The 16,489-nt window shown below is 37.9% G+C and overlaps 2 protein-coding genes across 2 annotated transcripts; both read right to left on the bottom strand.

The window, feature by feature from the left end:
- Positions 1–14,014: 14,014 nt before the first annotated feature.
- LOC108959972 (putative cysteine-rich receptor-like protein kinase 35) lies at positions 14,015–15,252 on the bottom strand. Its single transcript, XM_039313871.1, has 3 exons — positions 14,934–15,252; positions 14,625–14,689; positions 14,015–14,140 (listed from the first exon to the last, which is right to left on the bottom strand). Exons 1-3 carry the CDS (start codon positions 15,250–15,252, stop codon positions 14,015–14,017), a joined length of 510 nt encoding a protein of 169 aa, XP_039169805.1.
- Positions 15,253–15,291: 39 nt separating this feature from the next.
- LOC120294009 (cysteine-rich receptor-like protein kinase 22) lies at positions 15,292–16,489 on the bottom strand. The gene is made up of 2 exons (XM_039313872.1): positions 16,400–16,489; positions 15,292–15,768 (listed from the first exon to the last, which is right to left on the bottom strand). The coding sequence occupies exons 1-2, from the start codon at positions 16,487–16,489 to the stop codon at positions 15,292–15,294; spliced, it is 567 nt and encodes a 188-aa protein (XP_039169806.1).

Below are 16,489 nucleotides of genomic sequence, written 5' to 3' on the forward strand. Positions count from 1 at the left end.
GGGATTTCCTTAACAAATTGCAAAAACTTTACACAATGAAGGGAATTTTTGAACCTCCAAAAGATAGTATAGAATCTCCATAATTTTTAAATCGAGCTTTCCAAAATCCATATGGAAGATTCTTTTGTCACCTGCAAATTCTTGAATAACAATCTTTGCAAAAATATAATGTAATACCTTCCTCCGAATTGCGGATCAAAACTTGCTAGATATAAGATATCTTCTAAGAATATAGCAAGAATATCCATGAATATGCAATAATATCTTTCAAGATTAAAGTGATTTTTTTAAGCATAAATCTAAAAAAATATATTATTGATGCATTTCGCAATAAGAAAGATGATATTTCTAACACGTGCCAAATCAAGTAAAAACTTGTAATGTCTTATATTTATGACAAAAAAATATTTGCAATATAAATCATATATAATTCATAGGCAATCATCTAAAATCATGATAAATGTATGTAGAGATTTGCAAGGCAGGATAAAAAAAAAAGTCTCTTGCCCAAGGTATATGTTTGCAATATACCATTGATTAAAAAAAAAAAAGATCATTATCAATCTTCGCCCGAGATTCTTTTCTTATTGCACCAAAATCTGCGTAGATTCGCAATCATTCTTGCCTTATTGAATTTCCTGCAATCAACTCATTTCCTTTTTGGTATCCATCAATTTGGATCATTCCATTTCGTTAGAGTAAAATAGAAAATCTCCATAGATAAACAAATATTCTTTCTTAATTCATCATAACAAAGTAATCAAAGAAAGAATATTATGCACAATGATATTTTGAAAAATAAATTCTCACTTAGTCATAGTACGATAAAAACATAGAGAATAAAATCCTTGAGTATCTAAGAATATCTTGCATAATAAGTTAATATCACGTAAAACAGATTTTTAAAATGCAAAATATAATAAAATCTGAGAGCATAAAAACAAACCAAATAAACTCAATTGTCTCTAAGCAGGATATTTAAAAAATAATTACACGTATTAGATCAAGTCTCAACTCATGGATCACAAAAACAAATCACTCGATTCTTTCTTCAATAAAACAAATCATAGAATATGTTCATTATAAAATCCGAATCAACCAAGGATATATCGAATATCAAGTATAATGAGAATTATTGCCCAAATCAAATTGAGAATAAAAAAAATTAATTACCGAATTCTCTTTCTTCTTCTCCTTTATTTCCTGCAAAAACTGCTCACATTTTCTTTGGTACCCATATTTTCTTGGGTCCATGAGAGTTAGTAGACTTTGTTGTTTTTACCCAATCTTTCTTAATAGGTCTCTAGACTTTAGGACATTCTTTCTCAAAGTGTTTTGAATCTCCACAATTTGAACACTTGAGGGCATTTCGACCAATAGGTTTTGTAAATATTCTTTGAAAATGCTTTTTGTACGCAAGTCTAGGAGGTCTTTGTCTAAGTCTCTCATTGACTTTAGGAAAATCAATTAGAGAATCACTTTCCTTATTGAAACCAAGTCCTGACTTATTATAGTAAGGTATTTGTATGGAAATGATATGCTCTAATATTTTTGAACCATTTGAATATTTTGCTGAAATATTTGAAAATTCCTTAAAGAATCATTTTCTTTGACAAATAAATCTCAACTTTCTTTTGTTTGTAGAAAATCTTTTGCAAAATTTCAAACTTTTCTTTTCGAGAAAGATCCTCGTTGCCTAAGCCATGAATTCTCCTTTTTAATTCAGAGATAATTTTAAGAGAATATTTGAGGTTTAAGCAAAACTCATTTATATACTTAAGAACTTTAGTAGGAATTTCTGAATAACTTACCTCAATTTTCTCATCGGATTCTCAGTCTGTGTTTAAGTCAGACTCTAATTCTAAGTCTGTGTCTGAGTTAGACTTAGATTTTGAATATGCCATCGAGCATATTTTTCCTTCCTCATCATCTTCTTTTATTATTCTTTTCAAGCAATTCTGCTTGTATTGTCTTCTTTTACTGAATTTCCTTCATTTTCTACTCAGTTTTTTGAATTTCTTAATCATAAAAGCAAGTTCTTCGTTGTCCATGTCATTTTCTGAATCTGTATCATCAGAATCAGTGTTAGATATCAAAGCGATGGACTTCTTACCTTCCGGATCGTCTTCGTTGATTTGTTCCACTTCGTAGGATTGAAGAGTGCCAATCAATTCATCAATGGAGAGTGGCATAATCCTTTGAGTCTCCCGGATTAAGGTTTTGACATGGTTTCAATCTTTCAAGAGACCTCGCAAGAGTTTGTTGACCTTCATTGGAGAAGAAATTGATTGACCTTGATATGCTAAACCATTTACAATTTTTGTAAAACGACTGAACATATCTCCAATCGACTCTCATTGCTTCATCTTGAAGGATTCATATTTGCCGAGTAGGAAGTTTACTTTTGTCTCTTTTACATGATCAGTCCCTTCATAAGTGACATGAAGTTTATCCCAAACTTCTTTTACTATTTCACACGAAGAGATTTTGTTATATTCAGCAAGAGACAAAGCGCAATATAAAGAATAAATGACTTTTGCATCAAGAGTTTCTCTTTTGGACATCTCCGTCCGAGACATAGGAGCGGGGGGTTTGATTTCTTTGTCTTTGCTATTCTTATTTGATGTAGACGTAGCAGTGGGATTGATTCCTTTTTCCACAACATCCCATTGCAAAGGATCTTTGGATCTTAAGAATGCTTTCATTTTGTTCTTCCACAAGTTATATTCATTTCCATCAAAATATGGTGGCCCAGTGTTGTTTTGCCCTTCTATAAGTCTTAGTGTCAAAATACTAACCATAGAAGATCTTTAGCTCAAAAGTAAAAACACTTTTATAAACCGAGCACTTGGCTCTAATACCAATTAAAAGTGCTAGTATGAACATCTAGAGGGGGTGAATAGGTGTAAAAACATATTCTGTAAAATGCAGTGAAAACCTTTACTTTTAACCTGAGTTTGAATAACAACAGATTTTTGAAACTGAGTTTGAAGAACAATAGACTTTGAGCGAGTTCAGACTTTAGCAGTTAAATAGAACTACGAACAAAATAAAGAAGTTCACGGATAAGAATAAGAACACATAATTTATAGTGGTTTAGCTTAGATCAAGCCTACGTCCACTCTTCCACGCTAACAGCCTTCTAATTGGATTCCACTATATAATCTGTTGGAATATAATACGAAAAACGACAGGATCTTGCAAATTACGTCAACGTGAAATCACCAGAGAAATAAACGAGAAAAATCAGGACACTAGAAATTTACGTGGTTCGGTCCGAGTATCGGTACCTACGTCCACGGGGAGAGCCAACAGCAAATAATTCACTAAAATCGGAGAATCAGAATTTACAATCACTCAATCGCTCAAGTGTTTCCCGCACCTAGATTTAACCCCAAACCATAAGTGTTTATAAATAAACAACTCAATTGGGAATAAACTCACGGCACAAAATTACCGCGCGACAAAACTCTCTACGTATGGCTTCGTGAGGCTTCAAGATCTTGCGGATCTTCTTCAAGCGGCGTGGACGTGCGCGGCTTCTCACGTACGTAGGGCTTCAGCAGACGTTGAGCGGCTTCTTGCTTTTCGCGGCTTTACTCTACGTAGGGTTCTTTCCACCTTTATACGTGTGCCGAGGACTCCGAAATCGTGCGCCCAAAGAGTTGAATGGGCCCACCATCCACGTGCAGGCTTCCTCTCTTGGTGGACTTCCTTTGGGCGGCTTCTCTAGGTGAAGAAAGAATGGGCCCACCACCTTCTATTTCCATGTCTGGACTTCACGCCAAAAGTGTGTGTGCGAGTGTGCCCAAGGTCAAACCTTTGACCTTGGGCCCCACCATTAATCATCCACGTCCGAGGCTTCACGGCTTCATTCTTCTTCTTCAATTTGGATTCGGCAACAGCAAAGAAGAAAGTTTCCCTTCAAATATTTTATTTTTATATTTCTTCTTTTCCAGCGAAAAACTCGAGACATAATTTTACAATTCTCCACCTTGGCTCGATGTTTGAAGCCAAGTTATAGTGCTCATCATCCATGCTGCTCTCCCAACGCCCCGACAGGCGCTCACTCTCCACAGACGCCAATAGAGCTCAAGCAGAGCTTGACCTTCGCCAAAGGAACAAACTTAGTCATCATATTTGCCGGGTTATCTGTTGTTGTAATCTTTTTAACAGTAACATTACCCTTAGCTAAGACATCTTGGATGAAGTGGTACCTGATGTTGATATGCTTCATTCGCTCGTGATAAACTGGATTATACGCCAAATATATCGCACCTTGGTTATCACAGTGTATATCCACACTTTTATGTTCTAACCCAAAGTCCGAGAGCAAACTCTGTAACCATATCGCCTCCTTCCTACAAAGGTTAGTGCCATGTACTTTGCCTCAATCGAAGACAAAGCAATGTGATCCTGTAAGGACGCTTTTCAACTAACTGCACCACTCGCTAGCGTAAACACGTACCCTGCTAAAGACTTGCAATCATCCAAGTCACCGGCGTGATCCGAATCTACAAAACCAATGATCTCACTGCCATTGCTGTCCCTCCAGTATACTATACCCACGTCTATTGTCCCATTCAAATATCTGAGGATCCACTTCACAGCTTTCCAATGAGTTTTACCAGGACGCTTCATATAACGACTAACCACGCTCACAGCTTGTGAAATATTAGGCTTAGTGCACACCATAGCATACATAATACTACCCACGACACTAGAATAAGGAACACGGGACATATGCTCCTCCCCCTCCTCAGTCTGCGGTGATAATTTTTCTGAAAGTTTAAAGTGCTTCGCTAAAGGTGTACTTACAGATTTTGCTGACTGTATATTAAAACGTGCTACAATCTTCTCAATGTATTTCTTTTGAGATAGACGTAAAACTTCTGTAGTCCTGTTACACAAAATCTCCATACCCAAAATTTTCTTTGCAGCACCTAAATCTTTCATCTCAAATTCAACATTTAATTGCTTCTTCAGCACATCAATATCAGACATATTATTAGCTGCTATCAGCATATCATCAACATACAAAAGTAGATAAATCAAAAAACCATTCTCTAATCTCCTAAAGTAAACGTAGCTGTCAATTTGACTTTTTGAATAGTATTGACTAGCCATGAAAGCATCAAAACGTTTATACCACTGTTTAGGAGACTGTTTCAGCCCATACAAAGATTTCTTTAACAAGCAAACATGATCTTCCTTACCCGGAATAGCAAATCCCTCTGGTTGCCTCATGTAAATCTACTCCTCCAACTCACCGTGAAGAAACATAGTTTTCACATCTAGTTGCTCTAACTCGAGATATTGTGAAGCAACTAAGGCAAGTAAAACACGAATAGAAGTATGTCTTACCACAGGAGAGAATACCTCATTGTAGTTAATGCCCTCACGCTGTGTATATCCCTTCACCACAAGTCTCGCCTTATACCTCGCTGCCTCGACACCAGGAATGCCCTATTTCCATTTAAAGACCCATTTACTTCCAACAATCTTTTGGCTATTTGGTACTTTGACCAGCTCCCATGTCTGATTTCGATGGAGTGATTCCATCTCTTCACTCATAGCCCCTAGCCACTGCAATGACTCCGAATTAGCCATCACCTCAGAGTAAGACGAAGGTTCATCTATCTCCACCTCATCACCTACAGTCAATGTATAAGCAATATTTGTATAACCATAACGTACCGGTGGTTTAATTTGCCTTCTCTCTCTATCTGCGGCTATAGTCTGCTGCGGCTTTGCTGGTTGTTCACTATCACCGACTTCAGGAACTGCGGCTTCATCTACAGTCTCAACCTCTGTTACCTTCGAGGTCTCCGGAATCTCCACTTGAAGCTCCACCTCACTAATGACACTATGATCTGTCTTCTCTGCTGGTTGTGTCTCAGAACTCCTCTGTTGAAGCATTGCAGTCTCGTCGAAGATCATATCTTTGCTGATTAGAAAACCGGGTGATCTGGGATCGGTGCACCACAGCCGCTAGCCTTTCACGCTATGTGCATAATCCAGAAATATGCACTTCTTTGCCCTCGGCTCAAGCTTACCATCACTCGCATGAGCATACGCAGGACATCCGAATATACGTAATCCGGAATAATCAACAGGTTTCCCCGACCATACTTCCTCAGAAGGCTTCCACTCGATAGCAGACGGTAGAGATCGATTTACCAGGTAACATGACATGTTCACTGCTTCGGCCCAAAATTCTTTGCCAAGTCCTGCATGCGAAAGCATGCATCGAGCTCGCTCAAGCAAAATTCTATTATTCCATTCTGCCATGCCATTCTGCTGTGGTGTCCCAGGTATTGTGCGGTGTCTTACAATATATTCTTTCTCGCAGAACTTGGTAAAATCTTTACCACGAAACTCCATGTCATTATCGGTTCTCAAGCACTTGATCTACTTATCTGACTGCTTCTCAATCAATGCCTTAAATTTCTTGAACCGATCAAACACATCATATTTGTGCTTCAGAAAGTATACCCATACCTTCCTCGAATAATCGTCGATAAATGTCAGCATATATCGGGCACCTCCTTTCGAAGGAACTGAAGACAGGCCCCAGACGTCTGAATGAATATATTCAACTGGTCGTTTGGTCGAATGAATAGCTGTTGTAAACTTAACTCGGTGCTGTTTCCCATAGATACAGTGCTCACATAAGTCTAGCTTCCCTGTTTTCTGACCCTTCAACAACCCCCTTTCACTCAGCATCGTCATACCTGCCTCACTCATGTGCCCCAAACGCATATGTCATAATTGAGTCAAGTTAGAGTCTGACTCACCTGATGAAACTACAGCAGTTCCGGTCACGGTCTCTCCTAGTAGATGATAGAGAGTATTCACTTTCTTCCCTTTCATCACTATCATAGCACCTCGAGAGATCTTCAGTACTCCACCTTCAATAGTGTACCTACACCCGATGTCATCGAGTGTCCCTAGAGAAATAATGTTCTTCTTGAGCTCCAGTACATGCCTCACATCTGTTAATGTGCGAACCACCCCATCGTGCATCCGGATCCGAATTGTCCCTATCCCCACAGCCTTACAGACTGCATTATTCCCCAAAAGAACCCTACCACCATCTGCAGCTTGGTAAGTAGTAAACCAGTTCTTATGAGGCGTCATGTGATAAGAACACCCCGAATCCAACACCCATTCGTCTCCTGACGAAGTAGCAATCACACATAAGACAGCTTTTGCATCACTAGTGCTCTCCTCAGCAACGTTTGCCACACTACTTGTAGCATTCTTCCTGTCAACTTTATTCCTCCGCTTTGGACAATCTCTCCTGATGTGCCCCTCCTCATGACACTCAAAGCACTTCACGTGTCCCTTGGACTTTCTATTGCGTGATTTCGATATGCTTTTACCTCTGCTGCTACTAGGCTCTCGATGTTGTTCTCTACCCCGAATCGTCAATGCTTGCACTGCTCCTTTTGCCAGATCGTCATCTCGCAACTTTCTCTGCCACTCCTTAGAGAATAAGGCGGACTTTACCTCTTTTGAGGTAATCGTAGTACGCCCCTGCAATAGCGAATTAGTAAAGTGCTCTCATGACTCTGGTAAAGAGGCTAACAACATCATGTCTTGTTCTTCATTATCAAGTATCTTACCGACGTTCTTCAGATCCAACATAAGTTTATTAAATTCATCTAGGTGGGTTCTGATAGACGTACCTTCAGTATATCTAAATTGAAACATCTTCTTCAGCATATACAAGCGATTGTTCAAACCTTTCTTCACATAGAGTGCTTGAAGTTTTGCCCATAATGCTGTGACATCCTTCTCCTCAATAACCTCTAGTAAGATCTCATCTGACAAATTTAACAAGATTATGCTCTTTGCTTTTTGCATAAGCTCTACCCTCTCTAAGGCTTTCATTATAATCGGCAACTCATCTTCGCCATCTAGTGCCTTGGCCAAACCTTGTGTTGTCAATAAAGCCCTCATCTTGATGCTCCATAACACAAAGTTATTTCTCCCATCAAACTTCTCAATTTCAGATTTCCTCTCAGACATAATTGCAATAATAAAATTTCCAGATAATAATCAGACAAGCAAAAGCCCCAAATCACAATCAAGTGTTACGTTCAGTCTTCTGGTTCTTCGAAGTATAGACTTTGATAATATTATTTGCATGTTCTATCATCTGCATAGTCTGTTACTCAACAATTAAACTCGTTAGTAGCTTTTGATTTATTTTGTCATCTTCAAAATATCATAAGGGATTTCCTTAACAATATTTAGGTGCACTTTGCTAAGATTTCTTGTATTATTTCATTTGCTCCCTTTGTGCTTGGTTCTACATAAAAACCACACCTAGTAACTATATGAATTATTCTTATTTGTTACGGTCACATGGCACTGGATGCCATATGCAATGTTACCCAAATAAGAATAGTGCAGAAGAGAGATTTTGATTGTGTAATAATCAAAAGCGCATAAGCCTTATTAATGAGTTTAATTATATAACTATCTAAGGTAATATAGTAATCAAGAATGTACACAATCAAATAAAGATATGGAGAATCTCCAAGATTTATGTAACATTATGGGAGATATGGAACATCAAGGGAAATATCCTAAAGCTCTATCATCCCCTCAAACTCAAATGACATAAAAAAAAAAAAAATCAACTTGAGTTTAGATAAAATATCCAACCAAAAAAAAACAAAAAAACAAAACAAAACACTCGGATGGATAGTTGAAGCGGTTTGGTGTGTTGAAGAGAGAACTAATTGATCTTAATGTGACTGCTTACTTGGCTATTGTGTGTTGTCGTGATTGTTGTGCAAACTACATAGCAAGAGGCTATCGTTTGGACAAGATGCTGCTATAGAGGAGGCTGCTGTAACGGTACATCAAGAGGCTGTTCTCGCACAAGAGCCCACTGTCGCAATAGGAGGCTGCGTGGTTACTGTGCAGGCTACGCAACTGGAGGCTATCATGGGGCTGAAAGTTGTCATGGCTGGTTTGTAACAAGTTGATGTTGTTACAAACTTGACAAACAATGTCGATGATCGATATTAAAAGAGGGATATCAATAATACTAGAAAAAAATGACATGACATACAATCTGAGTATTATTGAGATCGGCACGTGACAATACGACATGACGCGCTAACACATCATTTATCAAAAAACAAAGAATTTCAACATGTAAGAACACGTTGTATATTAAAATATATTTTTATATATGCATAATAAATTATCATTTTTATTATTATTTCAATCAAATTAATTTGATTTAAATATATAAGTAAATAAAAAAATAAAATAAGTCTAGAATGAATTTGCACTAAAAATATTAATCATCATTTTTTAATTAATATTTATTATTTCAATTTGATAAATTTAACTCAATTCTAATAATTCATAAAACTTGAAGAGAGAGAAAAATCATTTATTGAAAATTTTTAAAATTAACCTCGCGTGTCGAAATTCGACTCAAGTATCGAGAATGTCGAGAAAGTTGACCAAGTGTCGGATTATCGACATGTGTTGGTCAAGTGTCGGACACATATTGGAGTATCAGATATGACATAAAGGTTCCTGGAAAGTGTCGAAGCTTCCTAACATATAGTATATGCTCTAGCGTGTGCACTTGAGTGTGCAGCCGGTGCACTCAAAGTTTATTGGGGATCGCCTAAACTAGATAAAGCGAAAACGAGAATTGAGTAATTTTTGTACATTTCTATATTATGTAATGAAGAGTACATACAATCAAAGTAAGATATGGAGAATCTCCTAGATATATACAACATCGTGAGAGATATGGACCATCAAGGGAAATATCCTATATATCTAAAATGTTGAAATACCTTGACTATGAGACTTATATACTCTTTATATACTTATAGTCTCCCTTTATCTATTAGTTTGAACTTTAATGTAGACTTTCTAATGTAGTATCAAAGCCAAATTCTACCTTAGTTTATTTGGTGTGTGTTTCTATCCCTTGTTTGCCAAACTCCAAGTGTCATTCCTAATTTGGCTTGCACGTGAGAAAGGTATTAAAATGTCCCACATTGCTTGACTATGAGTGTATGTGCTCTTTTTATGGGAAAATTACCAAGAAAGTCATAAACTTATTGCAATTTTTCTAATTTAGTCATAATTTTTTTTTTGCCAATTCAATCCTAAACCATTTATAATTGTGCAAATTTAGTCAATCCGGCCCATTTTGACCTGCCAACACTAACATGGACAATATTTTAATGATATTTTATTTTTTCAATTTTTTCCTTTTTTTTTTCTTTACTTCCCCCTCCTTCCTCCGACCAAAGGCAAGGCCAATGAGGCACCTCCTTAGCCTTGAGGAAGCCTGGTCGAGACTGGGCAACCTTGCCTAGGTTACTTACTACCCTCGCTAGCCATGGACAAGGAACAACCTCACTAAAGGCCACAAGGTCGAAGGCTACAAACTTGCGCAGCCTTTGGCAAGGGCTACCAATGGTGGGGCGAGGCTCACCCTCACTGGATCTAGTGAGAGTCAAGCCTCGTTGGCCATTGGCAATGCCCATCCTCACCATATCTAGCAAGGTGGTGCCTTGCGAGAGACAATGGCCTTGCGCGGCCTCTCGCCTAGGCGAGACACACCGGCCATGGGCAAGTCGTGGCCTTGCCATGGCTGGGTAAGGTCGAGCCTCGCAAAATCTGGTGGAGTCTCATCGTTGCTGGGTGAGGCTAACCTCCCCAACAGTCGCCTCCAGCTAGTCATACGGAGAAAGGAGGAAGAAGAAGGGGAAAAAAGAAAAAAATATATTATTAAAAAATTATTCACATCAGTATTGACCGGATGACCGATCAAAATTGGCCGGATGAACTGAATTAGCATAATTGCAAAGGTTTATGACTAAATTGAAAAAAAAAATAATAGGTTTATGACTATTTTGATAACTTTTCCTCTCTTTTTATGTATGTGGTTTCCCTCCACCTATAAGACTAAATTTTTTTATTGGACCTTTTAACATGGTATCAATAGCAAAAGCATAGAATAAACACAACTAATCCGAGTAAGAAATAAATGTAGAACATAAACTTGACGTAGAGGATTTATGTGGCTAGGCTGAACATGCTTACTCCATGGGAAGAGATTGATGAGAAGTTTTGCTAAATCAAAAAGAGGAGAGAGAAGCTAGTAAATTACTAGAATAGCTTACAACATGGGCAGAAGTATAGCATAAGTGCAAAAACTTAGCACATGGGGGTCAATTAAGTTACAAAAGTTACGAAAAGTATATATACATGCCACTTTCTTTGAAAAATGGACAGCTGAGTGCCAAATCTAGTGACTTTGATAAAAAATTTCACGTGGCAATTTTTTAATAATATAACTCACCTACATGACTCGCCGGAGAGCTGAATCAGAAGAAAAAAAACCTAAAACGACGTCGTTTTGCCTCTTATTTTAATTTTAATATAAATAGTAATTTAATTTAATTTTAAAATAAATAATAAATAAATTTTAAAAAAAAGGGGGTGAGGATGGGTTTGCAAAACAGTAGGGCTGAGTCCTCACTGCCATCTTCCCACCATTGCCGAGAAGCGCTAACGATAGTGGGGGAAGGGTCGACCTAGGTGGCTGGGTTTTGCAGGCCCTCGTCATCAAGTTGTTGGCCCTTGGGCAAGACCCAACAATTCCAGCTGACCCTCCCCCATCGTTGCCGGCCTTTCTCAACGACGGTTGGGAGATGGTAGTGAGGACTGTGCCCTCACCATTCTGCAAAACCATCTTCCCCTTTTTAAAATTTGATTAATTAATTATTAATTATTTATTAAATTTAGTTTTAAATTAAATTAAATTAATATTTATATTAAAATTTAAATAAGAGGCAAAATAAAGTCATTTTTAGCTTTTTCTTTTGACGTAAGCTAGCAAAATAATATTATTTTGCACTTGTCTCACTAGAAAAACATCAAGTTAGTATTTTGGCCAGATTTTTCGCCGTTAGCTCTTAATTGATCTATTTTGCTCCGATTTTGACACTTATACAATTATGAACTTTTGATACTCAAGTGTCCTTTCGTACCAAATTTTGACACTCTAGATGTCCGCATCTTCTAATGACTAGAGAAGCTTACAACATGTTAGCTAATGAAGTAATCCGTGATCCTAAAGTGTTTTCTTTAAAAAGTTGACCCTTCAAAGCAACCTGCATAGACCAAAGGTGTGAATTTAACTGTTTAGTGCGGTTTGCATAATGTTTCATGAATTTTTAGGTAGCAGGGTCAATGCCCAAAGAGGTAAGGCTGCGTTTGGTAGTCAGGATAAAATTCGGGATAGGATATGATTTATCCTATCCTATATTTCTTTGCTCGGGACATGATAAAGTCGGATATAAAGAGGATATAGACGGGATAAAATTATCCCATGGGGAGGATAGGATTTCTAATGTCCATACTAGGAAAGTTATTTCTCTCGAATAACAAACTTATTAAATTAATAAAATTGAAATTATATTTCAATATAAATAATATTTGAATTATAATTTATATATTTCAATATAAATAAAAAAATCATTTTTAATTAATCATATTTTAATTTATATATTCAATTTTAATTCTATCTTATAATAAACATTCAATCTATAAATTAAATATTTATATTTATTATGTATTTTAGGTATGTTAGTACAGTTTACTATTTGATAAAATTTTATTAAATAATGATGAATGGGGAAAAATAAATAATAAGAAAATAATATAAAAAGAGGAAAATTAAAATAAAAATAAATTAAGGAATAGTGTTACGAGAGATTTTCACCATCTCCGTTTATGAACATTTAAGTTCATTTATAATGATATGCAGTTTATATAAAAAAAAAAAAAAAAAATGTACATGATATGATGAAAACATATCCGACTTTAATACTGCGATTCACTAAACAATGGATAGGATATAAAAAAATCCCAGGATTTCATATCCTATCTTATCTAATCCTATCCCGATTAGAAATCCGGACGACCAAACGTAGCCTAAGAGTTTCCATTCTATTTTCACCCTTCCACTGCATATTTCCTGGCTAGACTTCTAATGAACTTACTAAGAGTTTTGACCTTTCAAAAGCATAAACTTATCTGAGCAGCCTGAATCGTCTTGCTATTGAATTCAGCTTCGATCCTTTGGCAATGATATCATCTAGGGTGTGGATCAGTCATCAAAGCTTCGTTTATTGATGTCGGTGTTGATCCATTAATAGATGAAGTTGACATTTCTCTACCCCTGGCATCTGTCAAATATGCAGAATACGCAGGCTGTTCGGCGTTGGGATGGTTGCGCTTCGGCTCTCAAGCATTAAATCCACTGAACCTGTGGTAGGCCATCTTGCTACATTCTCTTGAACATATCACAATGCAATGTGGATACATTTTAACACTTCACTTCTCGAACTGCCATTTGACATGGGATCTATAAGGCGAAAAGGTGTTCTTTTTCTCCAATTTTTCCACGCCTGCAGTGCAGAGTCACAAAAGAAGGTTAACAGGTTTTGTAACTTCACATGTGAATGGAGAAGTATTATAGATTTTCACTAGCTAAATTGTTGGATGAACTCTGCAATTGCGTACTCACGTAGCTCAGTAGGTGCTCTGAATTCCTTAAACTGCTAAATTATGGATTCTTCCTGCGACTGATGATCTTTAATACCACTCCCCTGAAACTATACACATCAGTCTTCCCAAAGATCTCTCCACGCTCTACAAATTCAGGTGCCATATAGCTACTGCAACACATAAAACAAATGCACATCAATCAAGAGATCGAAATTGGTGTATGTTTTCATTGTGTACTTTTTTAGAAAGATAGAAACAGACAACGAAGCTTGAGGCACACGTCTCTCCGATTGATAGATTACTAGCAAACAACTTATCAGTGAAATGGAAGCAAAAAAGTTTCACGTCCAAGTTCGTACCAGAAATGAATCCTTCAAGGTTTGCATTGGCTGTGAACTCAAGTATAAGAATTCTTTCCCCTTCTTCCAAGCAATACTCATGGAGCTTAATCAGAATTTTTGTGATGAAGCCTGGCCATCACAGTGGCCTCATTCTTAAACTGTTGTTGACCTTGATTAGAACACCCTTCAAGCCTCTTCACACCTACATATCGTCCATTTTCAAGCTTGCCCTACAGTCGAATTTTCATACACAAGAAACAATGTTCATCTCCATGTAGAGATATAATTCTTAAATAAACACTGAATAAACTAGCCGATACACTTTCCGGAATCTCCCTTTTCCAAGCTTATTGGTTTCTGAAAAGAAACCTGTGGCAGTCCTGATCTCGCTTATTTTGAACCTTAAGCTTTCAGTGGTTTTGATCTCGTCTCTTGCAGAAGAAATGCAGAGCAATCAACATGAGATATCCAGAATCCGAACCGAAAAAAGTAATTTGATCTTAACATGCCATTTGGTCTCTCAGAAAAGGAATATAGACCAAAATTGCAGCGTTGTCCCTCCCACACTATTCAAACCTAGTGATAAGCTTGATAAGAAGTCACTCAATCAACTCAAGTGCAGAACACAAACAACGGATAAATCCACTAACCAGATGAGACCTCCCATGGATTACTTCTTCTCCTTCTAAGAAAGCAACACATAGAGACAATAACCATCAGGAAGAGAACTGTCAAACCTACCGCAGCAATGTCTATGTGTAATGACTTCGACGTATTACCTGCCAACACCAAACGACATGTTTTATCCAATTTGAAATTGAGACTCATCATTGCTGACATTTCAGATTTGAATGGTTCTTTATATAGCTCAGACATCCGAAAATTTTGCTTGACTAATCCCCATTAATACATGAACTGGCAAATTTCATGTATATCAGATAACTCAAGTAGCAGGCCTGGACTCTGAATGAGAATTGTAACTAAAGAATTTTAAGTCACCAGTTACAGTAAAATGGAACGAACCATCGGTTAATTGCGCATCTGGAGGCGGAGGAGCAGGAGGGTCAGTCTTGGCGGCTGCAGTTGGCGGAGATGGTGGCGGATTGCCAGGATCAGACTCTAGAAACTGGTACAAGTCCCATTGGAAAAGGCAGCTAGGCTTCTCAACAGTCCTACCTAGTCTTCCATGGCAACAATTTTGATAATCATTAATGCATTCCCCCAAGCAACCATCGCAATGAACCCTACACAAATCAGGGCTGCACTGCAACAGTGCATACAGAGTCTGCAGGTTTGGCAACACTGAGCTCCCTCTTGCGAACTTGCGCTTCAACGTCCCCATCGAAGCCCATGGCGCTGCCAGCACCTCCGTCAAGTTCCTCTATATCCGATCGAACTGATCCTGATCCATCGGGATGTTGCCAATGCGATAAAGCTTCAAGGTTGGAAATGTCTGCTTCACGCCATACATTGGAGAATCAGAGTAACGGATGGAGCGCGGAGGATCTTCTATACCCCATGAGTACGCAGCTTTCCGCTTTGAACACTTACCCCTCAATTCTTCAGCAGCAGAGCTTATGCACTTCAAGCAAGTGTTGTTCGAAGAGTCGCCTCTGCAGAAACTGAGCACGTAAATGACATCCGAGCCTTTCCAAACTTTCCTGGAGTAGAACCCGCTGTTCGAAGCCACATCGCCAGGGAGAGAAGAGAGGATGAGCACTCGGTTCCTGGCGTAGTCACCAGCGGCTAAGTTGCCTACATCGTAGCAGTAATAAGCATTGGAGAGGTCGAACAATAGGATGTGAAGACAGAGAAGGACAGGAGGAAGACGACGCAGAATTGGAGGGATGGAAGGAGGCTGTACAGGCATGGTGGTTGCAGAATGCTACGGCTTCATTGTTGAAGACGAGAAGTACGAGTCGTCCCCTGTGACCTTGGAGTGAAAAAGTGAATTGCAAGGTCATGGTTAGAGTATGGTGAAGCTCTGGAGAAAAAAATTGGTTGACAGAGATTAAAGTAGACGAGGACAATAAAGGAGGAAGACCATTATGAGATCTTTAAATGAGTTGGTATATTTATCCAACACAGGGCATCCGTGGTCCATGTCGACCCTTGACATACCTAAGACGATAAAAATTATTAATTTTGCCACGTTATCATTACGACAAAAAACTTAAAACTTCTCTCCTTGAAATATGCTTGTTTGGTAACTAGCCAATTTTGGCTACTTCTATTCTTTTGTTCCCGAAATCAAAATAAAAAAATGAACATAAATCCGTTTGATAATGTCAATTAATTTTTTTTATTATCGGGAATAGATTTGTTTTTGAGAATAGATTTAGAACAGAATCAAGAAATAAAATATATATATATATATATATTTTTATTTTCATGAATAATTTCAAAATCAAGCCATTTCTTTTCTCTTCTTCTTCCCAGGCGGTCAGCCGAGCTCAGGGATCAACCAGAAACAAACAAGGTCTAGCGACCTTGCCGAAGCCTTGCCCAGCCACGTTGAGGTCGACCTCGTCGGGAACGGGGAGGTCGCTGTCTTTCATCTTTGGCCAATCATCGGGCAT

Source organism: Eucalyptus grandis, chromosome 5 (assembly GCF_016545825.1).
Source record: "Eucalyptus grandis isolate ANBG69807.140 chromosome 5, ASM1654582v1, whole genome shotgun sequence".
In the NCBI taxonomy this organism is placed as follows: domain Eukaryota; kingdom Viridiplantae; phylum Streptophyta; class Magnoliopsida; order Myrtales; family Myrtaceae; genus Eucalyptus; species Eucalyptus grandis.

Excerpts from the sequence above, each read along its gene's own strand:
- LOC108959972 (XM_039313871.1), bottom strand. The coding sequence starts at position 15,252 with ATGGGGACGTTGAAGCGCAAGTTCGCAAGAGGGAGCTCAGTGTTGCCA. Across the intron at positions 14,690-14,933 it reads AGATGCGCAATTAACCGATG|GTAATACGTCGAAGTCATTA; the intron begins GTTCGTTCCATT and ends TGGTGTTGGCAG. Across the intron at positions 14,141-14,624 it reads TGACAGTTCTCTTCCTGATG|GGCAAGCTTGAAAATGGACG; the intron begins GTTATTGTCTCT and ends ATTCGACTGTAG.
- LOC120294009 (XM_039313872.1), bottom strand. The coding sequence starts at position 16,489 with ATGCCCGATGATTGGCCAAAGATGAAAGACAGCGACCTCCCCGTTCCC. Across the intron at positions 15,769-16,399 it reads CTGGGCAAGGCTTCGGCAAG|CCTCCTTCCATCCCTCCAAT; the intron begins GTCGCTAGACCT and ends ATGCCTGTACAG.